Genomic DNA, 23,361 nt, shown 5'->3' on the forward strand with positions numbered 1-23,361 from the left:
GTACATCCCCGATAAGAAAACTAGGTGTCTTTCCCCTTACATATCTCTAGTGAAAACAAGTAATGGAGCAAACACAAAGTCCACAGGTGACATTTGGGACTCGTGTCCACCATGAACTAATCCCCTCCTTGGGGTGCAGAAGGGTATGTACTCTTAACAGCCACCCAGTGCTCGGCCTCTTCTTTGGAGTATGAACACCCAGGTTTCTGAGGGACAGTCACTGCCCACTAGCCACCCATGGGTGCCATCAAGGGCTGTCCCACCATACGTTTCTAAGTTGGCCATTAGGAGTCCACGGACTTACCACTCAACAGTGTCAAGACACAAGCAAGCTGGAGCTCCTTGCTACTGGCAGTCACAGCCCCCAAAGCTAGTAAGCAACAGGCAACCTTTTTGTCTGAGATGTGTTTCACTTGCAGTACAGGGGATCAAACCCAGGCCTCTCACACATGCTAGAAAAGCACTTCTCCCACTGAGCTACACTCACGTTACACTCTCAGCAGTCCCACCTGGGCCACATGGGCTGTGCGGAATGGGTGCGGAGGAGCTAAAAGCCCACTACTATCTAAGCCACTTGATGGAGACAGGGGAAAGCAGTTTGCTCACTTTACATTAGGTGTTTTGTACATGGTGGGACAGGCCCTTAGGACCCTCAGGTCCCTCCCCATAGTCTGTAGAGTCCAGCTTTCCAAAGTGCCTGTGTCTTAACCCCTCCTTCTCCAAGCCGTGTTCAGCTTTCCATTTGGCTCTGCCTGGACACAGCAGCCTTGTCAGGGAGAGTATAAGCCCAACACTTTTGGGGCCAAGGGAGCACTGCTTAGTGTTGTCCTCCCAGACTCAGCTCTCTAGAATTCTCTGCCACAATGCTGATCACACTGAGTGCCACTGTTCCCATCTCTCTCCCTGCCTACCAGATTAGCGACAAGCTGGCAGGGACCTCAACTCCATCTGGGTCCCTAGTTCTCAACATAGGGCTGGGTAGGGAGTGGCGTGTGACAGTACCGTTGGGAAGTTCAGGTAGGGTCTAAGGTGAAAAAGGGTCTGGAGCCAGCATCAGGCAGCGCACTTCATGGCACCCACTCACCCTTGCATACCTTCTTCATCTTCATTTCTACCCAATGGAAAAAACCGTGAGCCCCTTATTCCCTTTGCATGGATAGAACCATTAGCAACATTCTACCTGCTAGATGGCCCCTGTGAAGACATCTGTCAGCAACCCTTAAGACAGCTTAAGAGTTAACACCTGCTTAAGCCAGGCGTGACACGATGGCACACACAAACCCTGACACTGTACAGGAAGGGCAGGAGAATCAATGAAAGTTTGAGGCCAGTCTGGCCTTCCTACAGTGAGTTCCAGGCTAGCCCCAGAAGCACTTCCTGGTTGTTTCATATTCTCACAGCTGATATGCATATCCTCAGACAAGAGGGGCCATGCAGTCAGCTTCAGACGTCACCAGACTAGGACGCACACCCATGACCGTCATTCATAGTACCTGGTGCCCAGCTCACAGGCAAGGTGGTTCCAGGGACTCTTGGAAGCTACAGGCCCTCAGAGGAGTTTGTGACTAAACAGCTCTTGTCCCTTAAAATTTGCACAGGTGGTTTCCCTTCCTGTAGTCACCCCCAACCCCCTACCCCCACCCCCCAAAGCTTGTCAATTCCTGTTTTCCAGGTGATGCTTCAGGACCTGGTAGTTACTAACTTCAAAAAACTCTCTCTGAAACACAGGTGGCTGGTCCCTACTACCCCCGTCACACCCTTCTTACTCAAGTCACCTCTAGTCTTTGTCCACCCACATTTAATATTTCTAGAGAAAACAGAGCTGGATCTCATGTGTGCAAGATTGGAGTGGACACCAGCAAGTCAGGTTAACACTGACTCAGGGCCAGCATTTCTAACAGCTCACACTTACCTCTCCAGGTCTCCCAAGTTTACAAGGCCACCTTGGCCTCAGAAAGCTTAAAGACCAGTCACATATATCTGCCTCTTGAGCAGTCACACATATACTGTAGCTGGTACCCAAAGCTGTGTCCCACCTAGGAGTGGAAAAACCCAGAGACTGAGTCCCCACACCAAGGTCTGGTTGCTTGAAAAGTCCTTAGGACGCCTGGGCTTGTGAAGGGCAACCTCTTGTCCCATCCCAGGTCCTTGAAACACCAGAAATAAAAAGAGGCAGGCAGGGGTGGCTGGCCAGCCTTGTGCTCAGACTGTATTTGCACAGACACACGGCAGCTCACATTGGTCACACAGACACATGGCAGCTTACATTGGCTTTAAATATGGAAAAGCCAGGGCCTTATGGTCCCATGCTGTCCTAACACTAGCATCAGGTCAGCCATCAGTCTGAGAAAGGCCAGGGCTAGGGTCTGGGGCTTAGGCACAGCCTTCCCCTACCCTCTTCACACACTGATAAACACTCACCCCGCCCCCAACAGGCACACACAGGGAAGGGTAGATTATTGCTGGGCACATGTCTACTTTTATGAGGGATTCTGGAATGTTGGAGGCTAATTCTAATAACCCCTCCTTTGGCCTGGGCTAGGGCATTTCTGAAAAAGGTATCTTCAGGATATGATCCAGAATAAGGGATAATGTGCTCTGGAGCTGGAAGGCAGAAGGCGACCCATCGTGGGCAGTGGTCTGATGGGCCCCAGTCAGCTCAGTCTGTAGTTGCACTGCAGCCCAGGCTTACAGGATACAAAGGCCCCATCTCCAGCTGTGACAAAGGTTGAGGGAAAGTGAAAGCATTGGGCAACCAGGAGGTGGCAGCCTACGTCAATGCCAGGCAGCACAAGCCTCACTTAGAGGTCCATGGTGGCCAGAGGTCTGACCTGGCCCATATTCTGCTCATCTGGGCTGGGCCTGAGAAGCCTTGAGTTTGGCACTGGCTCCTCTGCCAGCTCCTGGCTCTTCCAGCCAGGGCGAGTTGCCCTGGGGTGCCATGTCCAGGGTGGAACTGAGAACGCTCTGGAAGCTATATACATTCATACAAATACATAAATACATAAAGCCCCGAGCTCCAGAGAGAAGAGCTGAAGGGACGCACCTTTGTCCCAAGATGGCCCAGGCCTGGTCAAACTCAGCTGGGCCAGGGGCTGAGGGACCGGAGGACACTGGGGACAGTTCCGGCTGTGTTCCCCAGGCCACGACTTGAGTGGACAATGGGGAACACCACTGTGCAAAACTGTAAACGTCACTGAGAGTAGCTGCTACCGCCAACCACCGGTGGGGGCCTCTGCTTTGGGGCTAGAGGCGGGTGGGGAGCTCTTCCTCACTGTCGCTGCAGTTTCCACAGCAATCCTGGAGGAACAGGGAAGACATGGAGGGAGAGAGGCACAGCAGGTGCCATTAGTCACCATTAAGGCTGACCAGGGCCAGTGTTATGCCCAGAGAAGGTTGTGGGGTTCCCACAAGGCTTAGAGCAGAAACTCTGCCAAACATGGGTGGTGTCAGGGTACAGTTTTCTGGCGACAGACTGAAGTAAGAAAGACTAGGAAGCTCCCAGGGTCTGTCAAGGCAAGGCCTTTGTCCATTCCCTGGACAGACTCAGGCCCAAGGAGACAGACGCTAAGCAAGGTTAGCAGCTTGAAGGGGTCAGGGTGCAGGGAGGCGAGCAGCAGGGAGGGAGCGGGGAAGGTGGGCACCAGACTTCTTTCTCCTACATCTCGCCTCTGTCATGGAAGGACTGCCTGGGGCTCCCCACAGTCAGGCAGCAAGGCCAACCCATGAGGAGCCCACACTGCTCACCTCTGGAAAGAGAAAAGAGGCCATGAGACCAGCCAGGCGTGGGGGACAGGCAGGAACGAGGCACCTTAGGTACCACTGGAAGGGCTGGAAGATGCCCACTCCCAGGGCAGGAGGGCACCGGCTCTGCCTCCCACCCACTATCCCAGTGGAGCAGGCTGGAGGCCCAGGTCGGACTCTGCCAGGACTTACTTGGCGACTGAAGAGCCTCTGTAGCAATCCCTTCTTGGGGGGTGCAGGGGGCTGGCCCTTCCAGTCCAAGTCTGGGGGAACGGAGCCATCCAGCCCAAAGACATTTAGTTCCTGGAAGCACTCGGTCTCCACCATCTACCCAGAAACAGGCAGCTATGAGAGCTGGTCCCAGGGATGCCCTACCTGGAGCCCAGCCCACTTGCAGGGTAAGCCCTACCTCGTTCTGCCAGGGGATGGACACACTACCCGTGGCAAACTTCTGGTAGAAGTCTTGGTCAGTGGGCTCCAGATCCACACCTTTAACTGTAGAGAACTGTTCAATGTCCAGAACATCCTTGCAGTAAATAGCCTGGGGCTGGGGGTGGAAAGAGGCAGGAGTCAGGAGGCCTTCCATCTCATGTCAGCCACTGTTACCCTGGATCTGCCATGAGACACCTGCAGCTCCCTGGTTAGAGAGAGAGGTAAGGTGCCCCCCACCCCAGCCCAGCCCTCTGAGGCAGTCTTCACCTTTGTAGACTAGGATCATGGCTTCACTGTGCAGTTTCTGAACAGGCCTGGAGCTGGGCTGAGCTGGCTGTCCGCTTGTACAGGACTGCCTGGCATGTGGCTGGGGCTGGGGTGGGAAGGGGAGCATGGCACCCTACACAGGGATTAGAGGGGGTCTCCACTCTAGTAGTCCAGTACTGGACTGGTCTTCCGAACCACCTTCCAGGGTCCTGTTGGAGCTGGCCTCTGCATTTTTTTTTTCCTTCTAACTCTAAGTTGCTTTCAAAATCTTACCACAAAAGAAGCCAATTAAAATACCACCAGGGAAGTGAGAGTTCACCTCTACACCATGGAGGTGTAGCTCAGTGGTAGAGCTCGGGGCCCTGGGTTCCATCCCTAGCACGCACATGGTGTCTACTAACTGACTCACAGTGACACACCCACTACCATCACCATCACGTCAGACGGCACCTCTAGCCCGGATGAGCCTGAAGCTCCCTACAGGATATAGCATATATGACTTTGTAATTTTGTGGCAATGTATGTACTGCGCACGGCAGAAAGAATGCTTGAGTCTGCGAGTTCAAAACTGCACAAGGCAACACAGTGGCACCGCATCTCAAAAAATAAAAGTAGGTAGCATTATTCCTGATAGCCTCACCCCCAAAAGAAAAAAAAATACCCTCATGTCAACTATGAATGGATAAAATTTATATCCATGTAACAGACTATTATTCAGCTTTTAAGAAGACTGAAGTACTGGCAGACATGTTTACGCGAGAGTCTCAGATCTTAGAGTTACAGACAGTTGTGAGCTGCCATGTGGGTGCTGAGGTTTGAACCCAGGTCCTCTGGAAGAGCAGTCAGTGCTCTTAACCACTAGTCAGTCATCTCTCCAGCCCAGGCAGCACACACCTTCAATCTCAGCACTCTGAAGGCAGAGGCAGGTGGATTATTGTGAGTTCAAGGCCAGCCTGGGCTACAGAATTCCCGGACAGTCAGAGCTACATAGAGAAACCCTGCCCTCTCCTCTTCCTCATGAAAAAATTATTGTCATATGCTAGCCTAGAGGTTAAAAGCTTGCACTGCTCCTCCAGGGCATCTGACACCTCTGGCTTCCACAGGGATTTACATGCACACACCCACACACAGATACATATGAAGTCATGTAATTAAAAAAAATTTAAAGATTAAAAAACAAAGTCAAGGGCTGGAGAGATGGCTCAGAGGTTAAGAGCACTGTCTGCTCTTCCAGAGGTCCTGAGTTCAATTCTCAGCAACCACATGGTGGCTCACAACCATCTATAATGAGATTGGGTGCCCTCTTCTGACCTGCAGGCACACACTGTATGTATAATAAGTAAATAAATCTTTAAAAACAACAACAACAAAACATAGTCAAAAGCTGGGCATGGAAGTGCATGCCTTTAATCTCAGCACTCGGGAGGCAGAGGCAGGTGGATCATTATGAGTTCAAGGCCAGCTTGGTCTACAAAGAGAGTCCAGAGCAGCCAAGGCTACACAGAGAAACCCTGTCTTGAAAACAAAAACAAAAAAACCCATAGTCAAGATTGCTTTTTCAGGGCTGGAGAGATGGTTCAGAGGTTAAGAGCACTGGCTACTCTTCTAAAGGTCGTGAGTTCAATTCCCATCAACCACATGGTGACTCACAACCATCTACAGTGAAATCTGGTGCCCTCTTCTGGCAGACAGGCAAAACATTGTATACTTAATAAATAAATAAATCTTTAAAATGTTTTTTCTTTTTCATCTACTGCTTCTAACATTAAGTTCCAAGATACTGACTTTATTTCTACCTTTGAACAAGTGACCCACGGGCAGTGTGACTATTTCAGAGACAATGATGTGTACAGAGATAGGAATCAACCTATTCAGCACCTCCTGCCTGAGGCAGCACGATGAAGTCAGACCTGTGCAGCTCAAATGCCAGCTCATTGACAATGCTCACCCTCTCAGGGAGGGTGAGGCCAACCGATGAGCCATCGCTCAGAGGCTCCTTCCCGGACTCCTCCAGCTAACACTCACATCCTCCACGACCCACTCCCACACCTCACATTAGGGCTGAACCCCTCCCAAAGGTCTCTCACCATCCTCAGAGCTTCATGACACTGTTCCTGGCACACTGGCATCATGCTTGCTGTTCTGTGTCCCTGGCTGATCCTGTCGCAGGGCCAGTGCCCGCCTGCTCCTTCTGCCTGGAATGCCTGTGCCCTCACATCTTGGCAAGGCTCTCCTTCAGTTCTCCTTAAGCATCAGCTTCTCAGCGCTTACCGTCTAAGATGACTACAGGCCTCATCACCGCCTTCTGAGGCTGCTCCTTTGTCCTGTCACACTGAGGAAAGGCTGAAAGCCATCCCTGCTTACTGGCTTACATTGGTGTTTCTCTCCATTAGAGCATAAGGATAGCGCTGGGTCTGTGAACCTTATTATCTCCGAGGTCTGACACATATAGGTGTTCCGGTATTTGTCAAATGCATTAATACATGTGGTTGACAGTCATTGACCTGTGAGCCTATCACCTGAAGATTTTCCCAAGTGCTCCTGACAAACTGTCAGTCACAGGACCCAGTGTCCACATACTTAATGTGGGGGAGGCAAGCACATGACCCAATCCTGGTTAATCAGAACTTTTTCTTTGTTATTAAAGAGAAGCCTGAATTCAGGTTCTGTACAGGCAAGTGGCAGGGCCAATGGACAGAGTCTAGTCGCCCAGCACAAAGCCCAGTGATGGCCCAGGGAGACGTCTGGCCAATTGAACCAACAGATTCCAAACTGGGCTGAAGTTTGAGCAGGATTTCTTTTAGGCTCTGATATCTAGAGGACATTTTGCCTGCAGGTTACTCAGTCAAGATGCTTAGTTCCCTCTCTCAGAGGGAAATTCTGGGACTAGAAAGATGGCTCTGCAATTAAAAGCATGACTGTGGTTGTAGAGGCTCTGGGTGGATTCCTCAAACACATGTCAATCAGGGGCATAACCACCTGTGACTCCATGTCAAGGAGGATTGGAAGCTTCTGGCCTCTGTGGCAGCTGCAGTCCTGTCCACATACCCATGCACACACACACAGACATGCACACACATACACACCTACATACACATATACATAGATATGCACACACACAGACATACACATAGATATGCACAGACATACACACATAAATATACATACACATAGATAGGCAGACATACACATACACATAGACATGCACACACATATACACGTTTATACACATGCACAGACACGCACACATACATAGGCATACACATAGATATGCACACACATACATATATATGAACATGCACAGAAATACACAAATATGCTCAGGAGGCTGAGACAGAAGAATCTCCGAGTCTGAAGCCAGCCTGGTCTACAGAGGGAGTTCCAGGAGAGCCAAGACTACACAGAGAAACCCTGTCTTGAAAAAACAACAACAACAAAAACCCACTACCAACAAAAACACAGAACTATTCTATGTGTGAATTTCCATCACAGCTGTGAGGATGTGAGGCCGCTTCGCAGCAGCTGACTATGATTTGCCTCATGCTCTACAGAGGCCTGGTTTTGCCAGGTACAGATAAATTTCTGCAATTGTTTGGAATTCTGGGAATATTTCAGAGAATATATAAATGCTAGAGCCCAATAAGTGCAGTGGTGGTTGTTGACGGGCTGCGGTTTGTTAGTAGTTGTGCTTGAAGAAATCAGATTCACACCCCCTCCCCTCGCTACCCTTTCTTTCCTGTCTAGTGATAGGGGATGAACTGGGAGGGGCGAGGGCAAAATAAAGGGTGGGAAAAAGAGGAACTCACAAAGCAGCAAAGTCCAGCCACAGACATATACACACACACATGTAATTTAGAATAAGATAAAGATTTTGAAATAAAATTTCTTTTTCCCCCTTTGAGAAAGGATTTCTCCATTTAACTGAGCCTTGGCTGTCCTAGACTCACTTTGTAGACCAGGCTAGGCTCAAACTCACAAAGATCTGCCTGCCTCTGCCTCCCAGGTGCTGGTATTAAAGGTGTGTGCCCACACCCGTCTTAAAATACCATTTTCAAGGAGGTAATTTTCTGCCTGAAGAGGGGCTGCTGGGCTAACCATCACGAATGGCATTACCATCTCAGTTTCTTTTGAAAATGGAGTATTCCTGTTGAGCTAGAAAGGTATGTGATCCAGGTGTCCAGAGAGGAGGCTCTTCAGCCAACAGTTTTAGAATTTCATTCCAAATTCCTGAACAAGAGCTGCTCTCTGTCCACTGGGTGGCTAACTAAGATGAGACGAACCTGAGCTACTAGGCCACCAATGCCACTCCCTGGGAAAGATGCCCGACAGGGAAGACTAACCAATCATAGTACAGAGAGGGATCCAGTCCCCTAATGCCCTGGAGCATCTCCACGCCCACCCCTCATCCTAGCCTGGCACACTACAACTCATGTTATGCTGGGCTTTTCATTTTCATAAGCCTAGGATTACTCACATACACACTCACATACCTGCATATGCACATTTGTGTGCACGTGCCACACACACACACACACACACACACACACACACACACACACACACACATGCTCATACATACACATTTTCCCTACATCTGCACTAACAGTGACCAGGCCATTGCTCCAAGCCTCCCAACCCCCACCCTGCACCCTGGCTCTGCTTGACCATTAGCAAGGGTGGCAGGACTCACGTCAGGCTTAAAAGGTGGTTCCAGCATTCCGGCTCCCAGCCGCTTGAAATTCAGTTTCTTGAACAGGGGGTGCTCCTTTACCTCACGGGCACCACCCCCTCGACAGCCCAGACGCTCAGCAGGGTCCTTGCTGAGAAGCTACAGAGAGCAGTGGAGGTTAGGGTACTTCTGAGTGGGTGAGGGACCCCCAGCTCTGGCCAGTCAAGCCATTGCCTTGTGGTCGTACCTGAGAACAGAGCGAGCGTGCCTGTGGGGAAAAGTGATCTGAGTATTCCTCGGGCACTTCCTTGACCAGCCGTTCCACCTCTTCCCGCTTGATCTTCTTCTTCCTCTGCTGGAAGGGCGACTGGCCTGCGATCATCTCATACAGGAGACAGCCCAGAGCCCACCAGTCAGGACTGAAGGTGTAGCGCTCGTTCTTCACCACTTCTGGAGCTGGGGAGGGGCCGGGAGTCAGGGCTGGGTCAGTAGTGAGGAGCAGCGAGGCCGCGGAGCCCAGAAACAACAGCCAGGGCATCAGTTCAAACACCCACGCCTAGGCAGGCATGCCACTGGCCTGGTGGGGACCACATCTTCTCAATGGCAGCCGATGTGGTCCTGAAGTGGGGAGGGGCACATCAACGGGCCCCATGTCGATTGTTTTTGTTTTTGTGGTGTGAGGGGGGGGGGCGTTCCAAGTGGTGGAGTTTGTTGAGCCCAGGGCCATGCAAATGCCAGGCAAGTCTCTCATGGGATTTTACAGTAGAAGGAAGAGAGGCTAAAAGTGGAATGCCTTACCCAAGATGGGCCTGGAAAGCCTAGATAGCACTGTGTCACACAGGCCACATGCAAGGTCTCCACTGCCTACATCTCAGATGGGCATGCTACTCCAAGCATGGGCTGTGCAGGGAACACTGCCATGGAAACACACTCCTTTTCCCCTCACTCTCACAGGCCCACACAATCCTAGGTGTTCAATAAGCATCCAGCAAAGGAATAGCAGGGGTTCACCACGGACCTGGCTAAGTCTTGGTCTCCCAATCCACAAACAATGGCATAGCAGTGTTAGTATGGGATATCTGCTTTCGGAGGTGGAGACATCCACCCCATAATACAGGAGTGGGTAGGCCAGGCCCAGAATAGCAAGGGTATCCAGGAGACTGCTGTATTAGGTTAAAGGGACTTACCCATGTAGCCCACAGTGCCCACACGGCCCTTGATGGTCTGGCCCTCAGGTACATGCACAGCCAGTCCCAGGTCAGAGATCCGAATGTGGCCTGAGTAGGGGTATTGAAGCAGGCATGTTCACTGACAGGCCCACCCGCCCCCATCTCACCCGACCTCGCATTCGGGCCTTCTCACCCACCGTGATCATCCAGCAGGATATTCTCTGGCTTTAGGTCCCTGTGGAGAGAGAAAGGCAGGGTCAGATGCCCATTTTCCAGGGAGCCAGACAGAGCCAGCCTCTCATAGCTCAAGAGCCTGCAGGGATGAGGCGCAGAACATGGTGAAAGAGCCCTGCTCTCCCCAGGCAACAGCCAAGTCAGGGGAGCAGACAAGGTCCTACACAGCCAGTGCCTCAGGAACTTCCCAGGGTAGTGACAAATGGCCCCCATCCAGTTGGGGGGACCCACCTGTAGGGTGGGCATCCCCAGACATCATCGCTTTTCAACAACATGAGCAAGTATTTGGGATTATGGATGGGAGGGAGCTTGACAGAAGTTACTAGAAGCAGATGGCATGGGATTGAGACAGGGATCCCATGCCTGCCCCACTATGGGAGGTAGTTTAGAGGATTGATATCTGCCCTGCCCCAGGTTAACTAAGGCTATTTTAAAATATAACAAGTGTCTGTGTCTTGATTCATTGTTAGCTGGGCCTACAGATAATTCTGATAATACAGATAAAATTTAAAAACAATAAGTGGTGCCCAACGTGGAGCAGGTATCCACACTTGTCACAGCTCCCAGAGAGCGTCCATGGGCCAGAGCAAACGGCTACATACACGCGGCCAGTTGGAGAGGCAGACTAGCCTGAGAAATGGAGTTAACTGCCTAGAAAAATAATAAACTACTATGGCCCCTTTCCAAGGTGCCATGGCAGGAGGCTCCTGGCTCTTTTTTGGCTTTGTTTTGGTGTTTATGAATTTGTTTGCAATGGGCTTAGTCATAGTCACACATAGTCACACTTCTCCTTACCCTCTCTAAAAAAGTTCAGGGAGAAAGGCAGAGAGCGGAGAAACGTGAGACTAAGTTACTAGCAACTAGAAAGGGGTTAGGGACTGAGCTCTTCTCCATAGAGTTGGCAGCAGCTGGAATCTAAGCTCCTTAGCTACAAGGTGTCTGTCAGGGCTTTCTGGAAAAGGCCCAGGAAAGAGAGATAGCAATAACTCAATTCCGAGGAATGGTGGACAGGATTTCACTAACTAAAGCCTAAATTGGCACAAATGACCCAAGGCTTAGACTTTTATGGTTTCCTTGTTTGATTTTTTACTGAGATTTCTAAAAGTTTTGACAAAATTGAGATGAAATAGTTAAACACCAGCCCTTAATCCTAACACAATAGAAACAAAAGCCAGGCAGAACTCCTGAGTTCCAACCCGGCCTCCACAGGCTTGACCCCCTACTGATAACTTGTTTACAAGAGACTGCTTAGGATTTAAAGCTTTGTTCCTTTTTCTTAATGGAGTGTATATGCTTACTGATCTAAAGGATAGATACGCACCAATCTGAGGTTAATGTTTTTTTAAAAAAGGTAATAAAAATGCTTTAAGTATGTCTTGTTGGTCAAGGTAAAGTCATAGGTTGAGCGGGGAGACAGATATGAAGCTACAGGGCTCACTCGTAGAGAAGGGTGAGGCAAAACCACCCACAACAAATGTAAAAAGCCAAGTACAAGATACCGACAGCCTAAGAAATATATTTTGTTGGTCAAGATAAGGACCAAGGTTAAAAAGAGAAACAAACATACAAGCTGCCTATGTAGGTACAAGATACCTACTATATACGTAAACCCTAAGAGAAAATGAAAATCCATCTGATGTTTATTTAAAACTTAATGCCTTTTTCTTCTGCTCAGGGCAACCGGCTTGTTTCTAAAACGAGAAGCATTTTCTCGGGAAACAGGTTGCGGCCGAGCTTACACATCAAGCGCCACAGAGCCCTAAAAAAGGACATTTAAAACTATACAATCTTATTTTTATTCCAATATGATGATAATTGTATGTTCATTGTTAATGGTGATGTTATATTTTGTCTTTAAAAGAGATAAAAATGAAACAGACCTGAATAAAAGAGAGACTGCTAAGTTAAGAAAGTCTATGTTTACATGAATTCAAACTGCAGAACAGTTACCTTATATTGCTAATTCCACTACGTGGGAACAGCTCTGAGACTGGCTGAGACATGTGCATCCTGCACACGTAATACATTTATAGTTTTTAAGACTGTATAATGCTTGTGAGAAATTATATGTTTTCAGGATAAAAGAACTGGACATTAACGCTGGATCAGACCTGACAGGACTCATTCCTTCAGCATGCTGAGATGCTGATATCCTGCATCCTTCATGTTCCAGCCCCAAGTGCTTTGGTTGCTGTTCCTCATCAGAGAAGGACAGCTTCAAGACTCCTGATCCAAATTGGTCCAGCATTTCAGATTGTCCCACACAGGAAATATTAAGCCTGGAATTTCTCAACATTTAGAGACTGGACCACGAATACTGTTCTCAGCTTGTTCAACCATTTTTTTATTTGGGCCCCCTACAGGTATTCTCCCCCCCAAATCAGCTTGAAGAAACTTTAAGAGAAAGACACCCTTTTCCCTTAAGGGGGGTTGGATAGATTTTTGGTTGCTTTCTTAGGCTATAGATATATACTGTCATTAAAAGGTATAAAAGTAGAGGTTGTAAAGAAAGAAAGGGGATATAGAGATGTGTAGGGATGACAGGACAAAAAGTAGATTATTGAATCTACTCTTCAACTTGAGGTCTTAATTGGTACTCACAAATATGGTTAATTTTAATTCATTTATATAGAATTTTGCATATTGATGTAAAGTAGGTTTAATTTTGATACACTGAAATGGAATTCAAATTTGGTATTGTTCTTCATACACTGTATTTCTACTCTAGTATGAGGTATTGTACACATACAGCTGAATTAATACATAGTTTACTTCTGATAGTCTGATAGTGTTATTGTAGGCTGCTTAGAATAATTAAGTAATAGAAGTCAATTGTTGATCAATTCATGGTCAGGTCAAGTATAAGAATATACATGCAAGGTTTATTAACAGATATGATTCTATAGATAGGCATGGTAAAATAAGGTCTTCAAAATCCTCAGAGACCTACAGAATATGGGATTTGAAATATTTTTATTGTTTTAAGGATTCTTTGACAATAAGACAAGTTAACTCCTGGCAGTTCCCAGCCTAACACAAAGAAGATGATGAGCATTGAAGAACCTCCTTGTGGAAATGGCTTTGAGTGTAGCAAAACAGCCACTGGACAAAAATATCCTCGTTTCTCCCAAAGACAGAATTCTGCCTAAAATGGGCAAGTCTGGATGCAGGCAGAGTTGACGGCCAGACTCTGCCAAGACAGGGTAAGCAAGTCCTCAATGGTTCCTGCTTCACAAATATGTCTGTCAGATATACTAGGCCAGAAGGCTGAAGAAGATGCTCCAATGTTATAGAGAGTATTGGGTGTCTGTTCAGGCTGTAAACTGTTTCTGTAATTTTTTCATTTTGGAAGCTGCTAACCTACACTTCCCTTTTACTCAGGTAGTTAAATTTATTCCTTCTCAAGTCTCTTATGGGGTTGAAGACCAGATAGTTAATTTTAAAATTAAGATTAGTTGTTTAGGAATTAAAAAGATACTTTAAGTCTACATAGATACTTTTAGGTTGATAGATTTGAGCTTTAATACATGTTGATTTAGGTTGAAATCTTTAGTTTACCAAGATAGAATAGATAATATTTTCTACAAAGTTGCCAAATACATTTTGATTAAAAATTATGTGTAAGTCTTACCTATTGGTTTTTATAATTTTTCACAATTGTACTTACTGTATATAAAAAATGGCCTTTTTTATTTAGACAGAAAAGGGGAGGTGTTGGGGGATGGTCTGATGTATTTTGATGTTAATTACTGCTTTCTGTCTGTGACACACTTTTTGCTTAATAAAAAGCCATCCCACCTGGGCAGGGCAGAGGAGATAGGTGGGGCTTAGAGAGAGAGGAATTCTGGGAAGAAGAAGGACCACCACCAGGAGAAGGAGATCTGAGGGGAAGAGAAGAAGGCCGCCATGGGTTAGCTGGAGAAGCACATGGCCCGCGGCGTGGATGGAGAATCCAGCCCAGATGAAGAACATGAGCAAGTATTTGGGATTATGGATGGGAGGGAGCTTGACAGAAGTTACTAGAAGCAGATGGCATGGGATTGAGGCAGGGATCCCATGCCTGCCCCACTATGGGAGGCAATTTAGAGGATTGATATCTGCCCTGCCCCAGGTTAACTAAGGCTATTTTAAAATATAACAAGTGTCTGTGTCTTGATTGATTGCTAGCCGGGCCTACAGATAATACTTGTCATTTTAAAAACAATAACCGAGCCCACCTGCAATGCAGGAATGAGCATCTCCCAGAAATAGAATTCATGTTGGAAGCCTAACTAACTCAAGGTCACAAAAATCAGAATTCACACATGGGTCAGCCAGCCAGATGCCAAAACCTAGGTCTGAAGCACTCAAATCTATCAAAGACGAGGGAGTCTGTGCCCGCTGCCAGTGTTGGCTTGCGACAAGACAAACCCCCCCTTGCGACAAGACAAACCCCCAGCACACTATCCTTCCACTGTCTAGCCTAATAGGCGCCCTGGCTGCCGCTATTATACCTAACTACCGCCCCGTGCAGGAAGGACAAGCCCTGGGCCGGCCGTGCGCGCTCAGCCCCACCTGTACACGATGCGCTCCCGGTGCAAGTCCTCCAGGCCACAGCAGATCTCGGCAGCATAGAAGACAGCGCGGCCTTCGGGAAAGCCAGCCTGGCCCATGTGGTAGATGTGGAACTTCAGGTCGCCTCCGTTCATCAATGTCAGCACCAGGCACAGTGCATCCTTGGTCTCGTAAGCGTAGGCTAAGCTCACCTGTGCTCAGGAGACCCGCACCCTCAGACAGGAGCCGTGAGGGGACGCCCGCTGTGTGCACATGCATGCTAGGGGCAGCCACCCAAACAACCTTCTGTGTGCTGCCCCGTAGGCTCAGCAGGCTTCCTGAGCCTGGAATAGCACTCCTACTCCACCCTTCTTGGGTACTGTCCAGGGCAGGAAGGGACAGGACAGAGGGCAGTCCCTCTGGCAATAGGGGGGGGACTTTAGCCTGGTGGGTGGGGATGCAGATGACAGTGTGACCCAGGCGAAGGGAGAGAGCTCCGTGTACTTACTACAAACCTACTGTTCACTTTCTCCAAGATTTGCTTCTCATTGAGTGCCATGGCCTCCCCTTTCCGCTTCTTGATTCGCTTCTTTTCCAGTTTCTTGCATGCGTACATCTTGCCTGTTGCCCGCACCTGGCAGGCACACACCTGTAGCCAGGGTAGACATGAACATATGGGGGCCAGCCGTGCTCTTGCTGAAGGTAGGAGGGTCCAGGCCTACCACACCCAATCTAGTGTCCTCTGCATGGACACTGGGTAGCCACTCACCTCCCCAAAGCCACCTTTGCCCAGGACTCGGTACTGCCTAAAGGTGTTTTTGGTCACTGGCTGCCTATAGGCAAGGGTAAAAGAAACAAATATTTACGCAAGCAGGGCTTCCCCTGAGAAGACCCCACCATCTGGCCTATCACAGGCCGGCCCGGGAGGAGCTCACCTTTCCAGCCACTTCCACTGCAGAAAACGGTTGAAGTAGATGCTGTCGAGGTAGTCGGCAAAAGGGGCCATGCTTAGGTACTCATGGGTCAGCCTTTAAGAAAGGTTTAATCTATAGGTAATCCCCAAATAGGCCCAATTCCCTGGCTGAAGGCCCCGCCCCCCGTTATGTGTATGCCTCGCCCACAGAGCAGCACCTTTATTCTTGGGCCATCTCACTAATGCACCGCAAAGAACACATGCGTACCACGCTGAAGCAGAGAAGGGAGGCAACTGCTAAACTCAAACAGCACGGACAGGAAGAGGAACTGAGCTTGCCTCAGACAGACTTCAGGGCCCATGGACGCCCCTTCCCGAGAATAACTCCAGACTCGTGGGTTTGGAACCTTACCGGGTCAGCTCCTGGAAGAGGTCTTTGCAGGGTCCTTGCTCTAGCCGCTGGGCACAGTTAGTCACCAGCTGCCGGGGAACTTCAGGGATGAGGTCAGGACCCTAGGGACAGGCCACAGCCAGGTCAATGCTCAGGGCTTCCTTGGACAACTGCCTACTCCGAGGGTAGCCCTGGCAGAGGTCTGTGGGTACGAAGGGTGGCTGTGCGTGGGTAGTACACTAGCTGGCTGCCTCTTTGCCGATCCCCCTTCCTGTCGCCCCCCACTGGCAGGCTGCCCGACCCAAGCTCAGCCCAGCGTGGGCTCCGTGCCCATGGTGCTGCCTGGAACAGCTCCAAGGCACTCGCTGCCCAGGCTGTGGTCACCCCTCTGCCAGTTGTCACTGGGCCCTGCCCACTGCTGTCATCTCTCCATCGCTGCTCACTCACCGTGTGGCTCAGAAAATTCTGCATGAGTCGCCGCCCACATGCTTTCCGTTTCTCATCAGGGGTCACTTCATACTCAGCCTGCAGGGTGAGAGGCAAAGAAGCTTGGGGCTGGGAGGAGAGTGGGGGAAGAGCAGCGGCCAGGACCTCTGCCTGCCCTCGGCGCTGGGCTGGGCCCTGGGGCGGAGCACTCACCACCCCATCCAGGAAGGCAGTACAGCGGGTCAGCTCAGGCCTTGTGGCGCAGAACTCACGAAACAGCAGGCGCCCAATGGGCTGACGCTCGCACAGGCTGTGGTAGTCACGTTCTGCAGGCCAAGAGAAGAGCTGCTGGGTCACAGACTTAGAACTCATTGGCAGGGCACACTGGTCTTTACCCCCACATCTGGGATCCAATAACTTCTAGCCCCAAAGAGGGGCAGCTATTATCTTCTTCAGAACCCTCGCTGCCATCTTCAGCTGGGCATCACTGTTATTCCAGTGTAGCCTGGGGCCTCTGGGACCCAGAGAGGTTGATTAATTCAACTCAGTGTCACACAGCCAGGAGTCTGGCCTCCAGGGCCCTGTTGGTTCACAGATACGCATGTCGGTTCTGGGACTGGGTGTGGTCTGTGAGGTTCCGGCCCAGCCCAAGTCTACACCTGTTGCCTGCTTGGCGAAAGTGCGAGAGGAAGCTGTGGCTTCCTCTGCTCTCAGCTGGGCCTCCATCCTGAGCAGGGTTACGTTCTACTCACATACCCTCAGCAGAGGCCTGGGCCACCTTAGGTACTGTTCCGAGCAGAAGCAGGAATTGGGGTGACCCCTCTGTCCCTTCTAGAAGTAACTCTATCCTACTGCTCTAGCTTTGATGGGTGCCCTCAGGTCAGGCCTAGGTGAGGCTTATAAGCATAGGACTAGTATTCCAAACTTGTTGGCTCCAAGCTGACTTTCCTTCCTAAGTCTATTTTTCCCACTCCCTCTAGTCCAGCCCATGCCCTCTCTCTCCCCCATGCCCACTCCACTGGTAACAGTGAGCCTCGATTCTCTGCCCTCCACCCATTTCAGACCCAGGAACTGAAACTGGGCTGGATGGTGCAGCTTCCATCTTCCTGGACAGCTTCTCTCCCACAGTACCCCTGTGGCCAGGGCAAGGTCTGGGATGGCGTCTCATGGGTAGCCCCCACCCCTACCCTCCAGCCCCCTGCAGCTCCACCCACACCTCACCAAGGCTGAGGCGAAGCTCCTCACACTGGCTGATGTGGGGAAATTGCAGCATCTGGCGCCATTTCTTGCTTTTACCTTTGCGATTCCCACCACCACCTGCAAGAGCAATCAGGAACTGGGTCTCACTGGAGTCTTGAGCCACCTGCCTCCGAATCTCCCCCTTAATGTGTGGTACAGAGGCCTTAGGGTCTGGTAAGGCCAAGCCTGCCATGGGACTTCTTCCACATGCTCCAGGATGCCGTGACAAGTTCCAGGACATACAGTCTCTCTGGACACCCATCCTAAGGGCTCCAAGGATGGGGACCAAAAGGTGCAATAAGGACATTTAAGCCTCACTCGACCCCCTCCCTACTCAGCAGGAATTCTACAGGTCAAGAAAGTAGACTCGGCCGGGCGTGGTGGCGCATGCCTTTAATCCCAGCACTTGGGAGGCAGAGGCAGGAGGATTGCTGTGAGTTCGAGGCCAGCCTGGTCTACAAAGAGAGTCCAGGACAGTCAAGGCTACACAGAGAAACCCTGTCTCGAAAAACCAAAAAAAAAAGAAAGAAAGAAAGAAAGAAAGAAAGAAAGGAAGAAAAAGAAAGTAGACAAGGCTGGGTGGGCAGAGGTGGCGCACATCTTTAATCCCAGCACTTGGGAGGCAGAGGCAGGCGGATCACTGTGAGTTTGAAGCCAGCATGGTCTATAAAATTAGTCCAGGACAACCAAGGGCTACACAGAGAGACCCTGTCTCGAAAAACCAAAAGAACAGAAAGCAAAACAAAAAGAAAGAAAGTAAACAAGGAGCCGGGCCATGGGGATGCATGTCTTTAATCCCAGGCCAGCATGGTCTACAGAGTGAGTTCTAGGCCAGCCAAGGTTATTCTGAGAAGGAAAGAAACTGAGAAAGAGGGAAGGAAGGCCAGGCGTGGTGGTGCACGCCTTTAATCCCAGCACTTGGGAGGCAGAGGCAGGCAGATCGCTGTGAGTTCGAGGCCAGTCTGGTCTACAAAGCGTGTCTAGGACAGCCAAGGCTACACAGAGAAACCCTGTCTGGAAGAAAATAATAAAAAAGAAAGAAGGAAAGAGGAGAAGCCAGGCATGTTAGCACTCGCCTTTAATCCCAACATTCAAGAAGCAAGTGGATCTCTAAGTCTGAAGCTAGCCTGGTCTAAATGTCAGTTCCAGGAAAGCCAGGGCAACATAGTGAGACCCTAGTCTTAAAAATAAATAAATACATAAATAAATAAATTGACAATGGTACCATAGTAGAGATTGTCACCTAGGATGCCAAGGTAGGCCAGCCAGAGATTCTACATCATATGGGGCATGCTTGAGATACCAGGGGCAGTCTGGGCAAGCCCTGCAGGTCCCTAACACCAAGAATTATCTCCCTGCCCACAGCAAGGTGGTGGCAGGGGGCTGGCACGCATGATGCCCCTAGACCTGCCTTATGTTACTTGGCTGAACCTTCTGGGATGCTCCCGTGCCTGACAGAGAAGTTCAATGTGTGTTCCTGCAGTTCCCACCCACCTGCTGAAGGGGTGACAGTGGGAACTGGGCTAGAAATTTGAAATAAATAAATAATAAATAAGGCTGGGGTGGGGACTGGAGTGGTTAAGAGCGCTGTCTGCTCTTCTAAAGGACCTGGGTTCAATTCCCAGTACCCACATGGCAGCTCATAACTGTCTGTAACTCCAATTCTAAGGCATCTGATACCTACACACCAATGCACATAAAATAATACTTTAAAAAAAATGCTGGGGGGGGGTTGGTAGCACATACCTTTAATCCCAGCACTAGGGAGGCAGAGACAGGTTCTCTGTGAGGCTGAGCCCAGCCTGGTCTACATAATGAGTTCCAGGACAGCAAGAGGTACATAGGCAGAGTTTCAAAAAAAAAAAAAAACCAAATAAACAAAAAACCCACACTGTAGGCAAACGGCATATCAGAGTGGGAGCCACAAGTGCCTTTAGACCAACACTAAGAATGGCGGGAGAGGGGCTGGAGAGATGGCTCAGAGGTTAAGCGCACTGCCTGTTCTTCCAAAAGTCCTGAGTTCAATTCCCAGCAACCACATGGTGGCTCACAACCATCCATATTGTGATCTGGTACCCTCTTCTAGAGTACAGGCACACATGCAGGCAAAACACTGTACACTTAATAAATAAATCTTTTAAAAAAATGGTGGGAAGGACTTGAGCCTAGGACTTCCTAGACCTGAGTCTCCAGTGTTCACATTGGCCACCACTGTATCCCTAGCAGTACCCAAGATTCATGGCACCTCCAGAGGGGCTGTAGAGTGCATGGGAGACACACTGTCCAGCACTCAGCAGGGCCGTATAAAAAGGTTAAGACCCAGCTCCAATTTACTGACAACCTAGGACAATCAATTTCCCTTGCTTGGCCTTAGTTTCCCCAGCATTGAACCTATTAGACCCAGGGCAAATAGTGTAGGGGAGGAGCTGCCTTCTGGGAAAGGAGCAGGGCTGGGTCCCTAATTGGGCCCATGGGGAAGGAGGAAGTGCTGCAGTGTCCCCTTGAGAAACCCTCTGGTGGCCCTGCTACAGCCTGTACCCCACAGCCATTGCTTCACTCCGAGTAAGGAAGAGCCCTCCAACTCCTGAACCTCCAGCAAGGCCTCCCCAGAAGGCCTTCTCCCTCCACCCAGGTCCCTCGCCCAACCCTACATTTGCTGGCCTCCCCCAACAGTCACTTCCTCCTCCCCCTCCTCCCAGCTGTATCAAGGCAAGAGCAAAAAGTTGCATGCAAATATCCTGTTGTAGAACTGGCTGCCAATCTGTGGGGCTCCTCTGCAACCCGTCCTGCCCTCCTCCCGTATGCCCCTGGCACCTGGGGAAGGAAGAAAACCCAACTGAGTGTGCACAAGCCCAGGGCCACCCCAACTCACCAGATTACGGACACTTTCAAGAGAAAACGGAGGTTCGGAGTGGTGAGTGACGGTGGGAGAGAATTCAAGCCCCGTCCTCAAATTCAAGTTCCTCACCTCTAACATGACTAGCACTTACTAAAAAGGCAAATATGACCTTTAATTCTAGCACTTGGGAGGCAGAGGCAGATGGAGCTCTGAATTCAGGGCTAGCCTGGTCTACAGCAAACCGAGGTGATATACACATAGTGAGACGTCTCAAAAACAGAATCAACAAAAAAGAGCCAACTGTATACATACGCCGCAGGTTGCCCAACTGCGGACAGTCTAGGGACACTTGGGAAGCTGGCCCCAAGCTGCCAGCTGTTTTGTGAAATGATTCTCACACAACCAGTCCATGGGCATCAGAAAACTCCATGACAATGAGGCTTCCCTTAACAGTTATATATGAAAAAAGGAAAAATGATGTTGAGGGACAGGAAACATGTCAAAGGCCATGCAGGTGTGCGGCGGGGGTGGGGTTGGGGGGTGTCATAGCCAGTCCAGGATATAGGTCCTCTAGGGAAGGCACTAGCCCCTACTCTTGCCATGCTATTATATGCCTCAACCCAAGATCCAGCAAAGACCATGCCAAGGTGCCCACAGAGTCTGGCCCAGCAAGGCAATGTCCTCAGCAGGCCAGGGCCCGGAATTGGCTAGCCCTAGGAAGTGAGGCCTGGCCCTGGCTCTCCTTACCCCTCCTCCCTGGCTGGCTGGATGACGAGGCAGAACAGAACCGGCAGATGCCCCCAGAGCCTGAGAGGAAGGCCCAGCCCCTGAGCTTGATAAGGGGCAGGAGATAAGATAGCCTCCCTTGGGCACTAGGGACCCAGCCTGCCCATCCCATTTCCAAACACCTCCCTGGGTGTGACTTGCGCTCAGCAGGCAAAGGACATCAGGGGCTGCACCACACTGGGGGCTTCTGAGCTTCCTATAGACTCTGCTGGGAATCTTGCCTAAACCTGGGCCAATTACTACTGTCTTGCAGGGTTAGTCTCTGGCCTGAGCCTCAGTTCCCACCTGTTACCTGATACAGAAGAGAGACACTGTGACCCTTCTCCGTCTGGAGACCCATCAAAGAGTGGGAAACTGTCACCATGTCCCTCCCCCTGGAGTTCCCAAAAGAATCTTGTCCACTGTTGGTTCCCCAGCACCCTGGACAGAGTAGAGCAGAGTAGAGCAGTACAGGTGTCTGATGATTATGTCGCCGAGGTGGCAGTGGCAGTGAGGGTCCTAGTGAGGGTCACCTAGGACCCTCGAAGAGTAGGTGCTAATAACATCTGAGGTGAAACCAATGAGGGCTACTCCACAGCATATCCATGTGCACACACTAAGTCCACCTGACTGGTTTTCCCGTCAGGCTTTTAACCGTCCAGTCCCAACACCTCAGTATGTTCGGCTCCCGTTTATTTCTTTGTGCACCTGCCCTAACAGGCTTGCTGAATGCAAAAATCGTTACCCATTCACCCGTTTTTTAGTGTCCAGAGGCTCCAAGTGAGTGGTGGTTCTGTAATGTATGTGTGCAGAAGTTTCCCCCATGTCCGTTGGGTTTTCTATGCAAAAGCCCAGTTCATTCATTCTCCAATCTTTACAGATTACCAACTTTGTGCTGTTCAGGGCATCTGGGCCTGGGGCACGTGGGGTACCTTCCTGCCTCTCACTTAGAAAAGGCCTCAGACGCACGCTCCTGGGGCTCACGTCCCACTTTTTCTCTTCCTCCCCTTTTTCCTTTACCCCCCACACCCGCCGCGAGGGCCGCGGCGCGACACCCGCCCCTCCTTGGGCCCCGGGTTCCGGGGGCAGGTGCGGCGGCAGGCCGGAAGGGCTCACGTCTGCGCTAAGAGTCTGGGTGCAGACTGCAGGGCACGAGGGTAGCTGGGGCCCGGGCACCCCGTGGAGCTCAGAGGTCGCACGTCCGCGATCCCCGCACCCGGGCCTGGCCGCCCGCCTTCCTGGCCTCACCTTCCCGGGCCTTGAGTAGCACCGTGTTCGCTACGATGTTCTCGAGCTCCATGGGCTGCAGCGCCGCCCGGCCCGCCAGGCCGCGCTGCCGGCCGGGACCGCCCGCGAGAGCCGGGGCCGATGGTGATCGGCGCGGCTCGGCTCGGCTCGGTTCCACTGACCGCGCCGCGGCCTCCCGGGCCTCCCCGGCCTCCCCGGCCGCCGCCGCCCGCCGCGCACTTAGCGCCCCTCCCGGGCCACCGGCGCCCGCCCCGCCCCGCCCTCTGTTTACTTGGCTCAGTCAATCGGCGAGCGGACGGTCCCCGCGCCGGACTACTATTGGTCAGCCTCTTTCTCCTGCCCCGCCCACGGAGCCGAGAACTCTCCCCCAACGGGGAGGCGGCGGGCCTCATTGCGTCGCCTCTTCCTGGTTGGGCTGCCGGCGGGATACGGCCCCTAGTTTCGAATTTCTAGGCCTTGGTAGGATGCTGAGCTGCCAATTAGGGCCGAGCC

General features: G+C 50.8%; 1 protein-coding gene and 1 pseudogene across 3 annotated transcripts in view; one reads left to right on the top strand and one right to left on the bottom strand.

Moving 5' to 3' along the window:
* Positions 1–2,183: 2,183 nt before the first annotated feature.
* Positions 2,184–23,099, bottom strand: GRK6 (G protein-coupled receptor kinase 6). Of its 2 annotated transcripts, none has more exons than XM_084795781.1 (16): positions 22,870–23,099; positions 18,000–18,095; positions 16,992–17,104; positions 16,800–16,877; positions 16,374–16,474; positions 15,984–16,076; positions 15,818–15,881; positions 15,557–15,697; positions 15,070–15,260; positions 10,479–10,516; positions 10,300–10,389; positions 9,360–9,568; positions 9,134–9,271; positions 4,154–4,291; positions 3,937–4,071; positions 2,184–3,300 (listed from the first exon to the last, which is right to left on the bottom strand). In XM_084795781.1, exons 1-16 carry the CDS (start codon positions 22,919–22,921, stop codon positions 3,247–3,249), a joined length of 1,731 nt encoding a protein of 576 aa, XP_084651907.1. In that variant the 5' UTR covers positions 22,922–23,099; the 3' UTR covers positions 2,184–3,246. The 2 variants fall into 2 exon arrangements, with proteins under 2 accessions (XP_084651907.1, XP_084651908.1); XM_084795782.1 differs by lacking the exon at positions 2,184–3,300 and adding an exon at positions 3,358–3,749.
* LOC311605065 (small ribosomal subunit protein uS2-like) overlaps positions 22,920–23,361 on the top strand; it is a 986,626-nt pseudogene continuing 986,184 nt past the window's right edge. Inside the window, exon 1 of the transcript in view lies at positions 22,920–23,328. The product of the transcript in view is annotated as a small ribosomal subunit protein uS2-like (transcript). The remainder of the gene's footprint in view (positions 23,329–23,361) is intronic.

The sequence above is a fragment of the Acomys minous genome (assembly GCF_964271855.1).
Source record: "Acomys minous genome assembly, chromosome: 9".
NCBI classification, from domain to species: domain Eukaryota; kingdom Metazoa; phylum Chordata; class Mammalia; order Rodentia; family Muridae; genus Acomys; species Acomys minous.

Excerpts from the sequence above, each read along its gene's own strand:
- GRK6 (XM_084795781.1), bottom strand. The coding sequence starts at position 22,921 with ATGGAGCTCGAGAACATCGTAGCGAACACGGTGCTACTCAAGGCCCGG. Across the intron at positions 16,475-16,799 it reads AGAATTTTCTGAGCCACACG|GGTCCTGACCTCATCCCTGA; the intron begins GTGAGTGAGCAG and ends GCCTGTCCCTAG. Across the intron at positions 9,272-9,359 it reads CACGCTCGCTCTGTTCTCAG|CTTCTCAGCAAGGACCCTGC; the intron begins GTACGACCACAA and ends TGCTCTCTGTAG.